The sequence below is a fragment of the Notolepis coatsorum genome (assembly GCF_963971535.1).
Source record: "Notolepis coatsorum genome assembly, chromosome: 1".
Lineage (NCBI taxonomy): Eukaryota > Metazoa > Chordata > Actinopteri > Aulopiformes > Paralepididae > Notolepis > Notolepis coatsorum.
In genome coordinates this window covers 176113638-176120275 of record NC_140165.1, presented here as the reverse complement: position 1 = coordinate 176120275, position 6638 = coordinate 176113638, and the positions used below count along the sequence as shown (strand labels likewise).

At 42.6% G+C, this 6638-nt stretch overlaps 1 protein-coding gene across 2 annotated transcripts; it reads left to right on the top strand.

The window, feature by feature from the left end:
* Window positions 1-855: 855 nt before the first annotated feature.
* On the top strand, window positions 856-4518 carry LOC311240226 (homeobox protein otx5-like; the record flags this gene model as incomplete). 2 transcript variants are annotated; one of them, XM_084328773.1, is made up of 3 exons in its annotated part: window positions 856-952; window positions 2537-2688; window positions 3886-4518. In XM_084328773.1, the coding sequence occupies 3 exons, from the start codon at window positions 856-858 to the stop codon at window positions 4516-4518; spliced, it is 882 nt and encodes a 293-aa protein (XP_084184899.1). The 2 variants fall into 2 exon arrangements, with proteins under 2 accessions (XP_084184899.1, XP_084184898.1); XM_084328772.1 differs by having other exon boundaries at window positions 2522-2688.
* Between the last annotated feature and the right edge of the window lie 2120 nt (window positions 4519-6638).

Below are 6638 nucleotides of genomic sequence, written 5' to 3'. Positions count from 1 at the left end.
TCAGTGTGTCTACTTGGTAAGAAGTTACTTCTAATTAGCCAGCCCTCTTCTCGCTCGCCTCACTTCTGCGTCCTTCAGCCAGCAGCTTACCGGCGTCTCCCGTCTGGTTCCGCTCTCCGACAAAAGACAAGCTCTACGACAACAGGCCCAGGGCCCAGCAGAACCCACACCCAGGCGACAAAAGACAACGGAACTTTTTTTTTCTTCACACGTTCATCATCTTGTCGACACCGGTCGCGCACCTTGGATTGAAATTGATAACTCTGAAACAGTTAGAACTCTGCTTAGACTAACTGATTTGGTCTCGGTTTGTTTGCGTTATCTTGACCAAAGCGTTACATGCCAGGTGACTGTAGTTGTGTTTTACAGGCCCAGACTGTGACAGCAGGTTGACCTGGCTCATACAGACACTATACTGCCGCTGACAGGTGCCTGCTGGGCCACACAGCCTCCGCCAGTCACAGGAGAGAGAGAGAGCCTACGGAGAGAGACAGGGTGTTAGACGACAACAAGGGAAAACAACAACAACAACAACAACAACAACAACAACAACAACAACAACCGACACATAAAAGCTTGAAAAAAACAAACAAGAGAAAGACAGAGGGAGGGAGTGGAAGAGGGAGGGAGTGATAGGAGAGAGAGAGAGAGAGAGAGAGAGAGAGAGAGAGAGAGAGAGAGAGAGAGAGAGAGAGAGAGAGAGAGAGAGAGAGAGAGAGAGAGAGAGAGAGAGAGAGAGAGAGAGAGAGAGAGAGAGAGAGAGAGAGACCCCCCTGGAGACTAGCAAGCAGACCCAGGCCTTAGAGAAGGAGAGAGAGTGAGTGAGTGAGGGAGCGTTTTAAAGCCGGCAGAGGCATGATGTCCTACATTAAGCAACCCCATTACGCCGTGAACGGGTTAACACTATCCGGTCCTGGAATGGATCTACTACACTCCGCCGTTGGATACCCCAGTGAGTAACACTTACATTCATTCATTTATATATATATATATATATACACATATATTTACGTCTTTAAACATGTCATTTGGATTGTTCCTTCAAGTAAAAATCGTTTCACTTTGAGGCGCAGAGACTGAAGGAATTCGCCGAAAATTCCACGCGTTCCAGGCGTTCCACGCACAACCCCTGTATATGATTAAAGGAAACAGTTACTCGGCAGAGCCAAGTTCAGTTCAAATTATTCAAGTCAATTCTAAGGTTAAGAGTTATGAGTATGAATTATGAATAGACGTCTCTGCGCGCTCCTTTGGAAACTACAGCATGTGGTTCCTTTGACCTATAAATTTTGCGGATTACAGAAGCAAAGAACAATAAAACGTGTGTGAATGGAAGCAGTTGCCCGTTCGCACACAGACACACTCGGTCAACAAAACAGCTGTCAATCTGTTGTTATTGTAAGCTACTATTGTAATTTGTAACCTATTTACAAAGGGTGTGTATTGCATTTTATTTCGGTGGCATAATGGTTTTTTGGTGCACACTTCTGAAGCTGTTGGTATGGCTTGGTCAGCATCTGTCATATCTGAGACATCTTAATCCACAATTTAAGTCAAACGTATAGGAACCCTTGAACTGAACGGCTTGACAAAAGGCTTATTATACAGTGTTTGTTTGATTTATTTCGATCCATTTAGTTAGGTTGTGACAAAATGTAATTCCAGGATATTATAAAACAATTTATTCCATAACGAATAACAAATAATAAGCCGATTTATTTATTATAATAATAATAATAATAATAATAATAATAATAATAATAATAATAATAATAATAATAATAATAATAATAATTATTATTATTATTATTATTATTATAATAATAATAATAATAATAATAATAATAATAATAATAATAATAATAATAATAATAATAATAATAATAATAGTATAACTAGCGGGATTCCTTGAATAATGCTTTTGTGATAACATGGTCTTTGAAAAACACATTTGTATCATCAAAACAATTATCTTGGTGATAAAAGGCTTTAAATATATTATTATGGAATTTGAATATGAATTTATAAATCTAATGCAAAACATCACCTCCCAAACAAACGCTATATTATTCCAGAACACTCCATATTACTTCAGAATTACCCCAGTTTAGACACAAATTATATAGATTAAACGAATTAAACGATTCCATCTTTTCACAAACGAATTCATACATTTGTGTTTGCTAGATTTATACCAACATTCTCATTCTCCAACGGACTTACGACAAAAAGGGCTTTCTCTTATAGGGCCATTTGAGACATTTTCGGGCAAGACATGAATATAGACAATATATTATAATATAATATTAATTATATATGATTTATTGGGGCGGTTGGTGAATCCCCAAATCGCCCCGAAAAGGTCTCAAATGGCCCTAAGAGAAAGCCATTTTTGTTGTAAGTCCTTGGATGCTATTTTGCAACTATGCTTTTGCAAGTGCTTAGGAGTAGGGTTTCAAACACCGGGACAATATGCTACTATAATCATCCAAACATTTTAATTCCTATCGAATAAAAACAGGATTTTCTTATGCAGACACCCCACGTAAGCAGCGCCGGGAGCGGACCACCTTCACTCGTGCGCAGCTCGACATCCTGGAGGCGCTGTTCGCTAAGACTCGCTACCCAGACATCTTCATGAGAGAAGAGGTGGCTCTAAAGATCAACCTACCAGAGTCCCGTGTCCAGGTAAGGGGCCTAGCTGTGCCTGTATAGCTTTTAAATTCTAATACTCAACAGTTTCAGTCATTTACATTTGGGCATAATGTGTGTTCCCATACCCTGTTTTGAGTCATTGCACTGAAGAGCCATATAGCTGGTTTGAAATGTTTTGGACAGTGCATAATTATACAGTATTTGCAGTTGGCAGATTTGTTACATCCCTACAGGATATATATATTATACAGTACATATACAGTATATATATTATTATATTATATTAAAAATCTTGAGCATATAGGTGCTTTCACTCAACGCACTAGAGTGCTTGGCTACCAAGAGAGACTGATCATTTTCATTAAAAAAAGAAAAAAAGGTAAAATGGCAGCTTATGGGGCCCCCTGGTGGCTTCGGGGGCCCTATGCAACCGCATAGTCTGCTTTTGATTGATTGATTGAAAAGTTTATTAACAGATTGCAGAATGGGTACAGTACAGTACAGCTCAATACATACAATTGTTAAGAGGATGCAGACCAGAGAAAGACTTTCGTCTTGTTTCCATCAGGGTCCCCCATTTTCAATTCATCATATGACACACATGACATACAGATAGACAGTACTGCTACATCTATACATTTATGACATACCAGATTTTCAAATACAGTACTGTTTGTGATACTAAAAAAAACCAGAAGAAGAGTGTATATACATTTGACATAGAAACTGTGCATTGGGGGAGGTTGGGTGGGTGGGGTGGGGCTGTACATTGGAGCGTGCCCTGCATGCCCAAGAAACGGCCCTGAGTGTGAATGTGATATCACCAGAAAACACTCTACCTCTACTAGTATTTAACTATGAATGAACTTTCCATCTTTAGAAAATAAAGTCAACCTTTATTGTTTTTAACTATGAGTGAACACAAGACTCTACTTTAGATAACGTTTGAAAACATTGTTCCTCTGAAAACTTAAAACAGAGTTATATGGTTCTAGTTTGAGGTACTCAATTTACAATTTTTATGTGGTGTTCATGTGTGTGTGTGCATGTGTGTGTGTGCATGTGTGCGCGTGAGTTAGTGAGTGACTGACTGACTGTGAGTGAAAAGGCTATACAAGTCTACATTAAACAGACTTACAGAACTCAAGTGTCGGTCTGAAAACTAACCCTGCAGTGGTCCTCCCTGGTGCACTCCTTTCCTCCTCCACTCTCCTCTGCTAACTACCTCAGGTCTGGTTCAAGAACCGACGTGCCAAGTGCCGTCAGCAGCAGCAGCAGAGCACGGGTCAGTCCAAACCGCGGCCTCCAAAGAAGAAGGCCTCCCCTGCCCGAGACGCCAACGCCGACATCAACGCCAACCCCGGCAATGGCCCCTACAGCCCCCCACCCCCAGGCACATCCATCACGCCCAGCGCCAGCTCGGCCAGCGCCACTGTCTCCATCTGGAGCCCGGCCTCCATCTCCCCGCTGCCGGACCCGTTGTCAGCCTCTTCCGCGCCCTGCATGCAACGCTCCACCGCCTACCCCATGACCTACGCCCAGGCCCCGGCCTACACCCAGAGTTACGCTGGCTCCTCCTCCTACTTCACAGGGCTGGATTGCAGCTCGTACCTTTCCCCCATGCACCCGCAGCTCACAGGCACCGGCGGCGCCCTGAGCCCCATCACGGCCTCCTCCATGGGCGGGCCCCTCAGCCAGTCCCCGGCCTCGCTGTCCTCCCAGGGCTACACAGCCGCCTCGCTGGGCTTCGGTGTCGACTGCCTGGACTACAAGGACCAAGCTGCCTCCTGGAAGCTCAACTTCAACACCGCTGACTGTCTGGACTACAAAGACCAGAACTCCTGGAAGTTCCAGGTCTTGTAACAAGGAAGTGTGTGTGTGTGTGTGTGTGTGTGCGTGTGTGTGTGCGTGTGTGTGTGTGCATGTGTGTGTGTTTGTGTGTGTGTGTGTGTGTGTGTGTGTGTGTGTGCATGTGTGTGTGTTTGTGTGTGTGTGTGTGTGTGTGTGTGTGTGTGTGTGTGTGTGTGTGTGTGTGTGTGTGTGTGTGTGTGTGTGTGTGTGTGTGTGTGTGTGTGCGTGCGTGCGGTCGTGCGTGCGTGCGTGTGTGTGTGTGTGTGTGTGTGTGTGCGTGCGTGCAGTCGTGCGTGCGTGCGTGTGTGTGTGTGGCAGTGAGATGGGTTGGGTGGTGTGGGCGGGTGAATGGAGTCAGGAGAAGGAGGAGGAAGGAGGAGGGGAGAAGGAGGGTGTTTTGGAAGAGGAAGGAGTGAAGTGGAAGGGTAAGGAGATGGTGTAGCAAGGAGAACAACTCAAGTCTCCTGCTCAGTGTTAAAAAAAAGAGAGGCAAGCAAAATAGACTGGGGACACAAATATCAACCAATCATATCAGTCTATGAACTCATTGCTGAGAACATTTCTCTCTGTCTCTCTCTCTCTTTCTTTTTGTTATGTTTTGGAGATGTTTGTGTGGAAGCTGTTTGGCTCACTGATCTATTGATGCATTTGAGGCTTATTAGTGATCGTAAGTAAGAGACAACAGTCAATTATGTAGCCGTCACAAAGACAAATCAAACGGTTCGAAATTAAGGAGCGACCAATTCGTCAAAAAGGAAAGCAATACTGCAATGTCTGTACAATGAGATCCAACCCATCTGTAACATGAGATCCATTTATCTATAACCGAGATCCACTGATCTATAACTCAATAACTAAAAATTACAACAGCTTTAGAATGTACTAATCAGCAATCACAGGATGGATAAAAAGAAATGATAGAAATAAATGGGAGTAATCACTATGAGTGCAGTATCACAATAGTACAGCCAACACAAGGATTTAAAGTGAACACGCCGTTGAAACACACTCAGTCTAGCTCCACCTTTTGACTGACGAGTTTCATTTGAATGCAGTTCAGTGGTTCTTGTGAATTGTTTTTTTTGTACTTTGTGACAACCGAACAACAATGGAGAAATTCAACACAGCAAACGGTTTTGACTTGGCCTTGACTTGGACAAATTTTATCCAGAGTTTTATTTTTTTTCATTACTTCAGACTCAACGTTTATAGCCTAATATAAGTTGCGTCTGAGTAATAACCAAAATAGACCCTTCATTGAATTTGATTCAGAATTTGACAGAGGTCAGAGATAATGTTCAGAGATAATGTTATTATATCTTTCAACACTTTGTCTCTTTGTTGTTGTTGTTGTTGTTGTTGTTGTGGTTGTTGTTGTTGTTGTTGTTGTTGTTGTTGTTGTTGTTATTGTTATTTCTTGCTCTGATGTATTTCTTTGCAAAAAAAGAAGAAGAAGCTGCTGTTCATTCGTGAACTATATCTGACTGAGGAAACTATCTGACTGAAGAACCTTGGAGCCAAACAGGACATCCAGACAGACAGACAGACAGACAGACAGACATGTCTATTCACCTGAATACCTTTAGCATAATACATTTTGAGCAAAGCAGGGGAGACACAACAGGCCTTTGGACTATAGATATACAGTATATAATAATCCAAAGGGGTGACGATTCCTAGTAGCCTTGTACGTTGTTGTTCGGCCCTTGTACACAATACCATGTGGGGTACAGAGAGAGAGGGGACAGGGCTGCTGGCTAAGTCAAGCAAGAGCTCAGACAATCAGTAGTGTCATAGCGGTATTTGAGCAGGAGCATATTTTGTCACTCTACCATCCTATACGAGTCAGTGGGAATCAGTATTACTGTATATAATATGAGCCATTATGAATTAGGCTGAGAGTTGGATAAACTGTGACCCTACCATCTAATATGAGCCTATATTAATTAGGCTGAGAGGTGGGTTACATTGTGACCCTACAATCCTATATAAATCAGTGGGAATTAGGCTGTGAGGTGGATACATTGTATACCATGCCAATGGGAATTAGGATGAAAGCTGAGTCCACTCTATCATGCCCAATGAAAGAGGTGTCAATATGCTTTACCCCCCTGACTACACTACTGCTTATT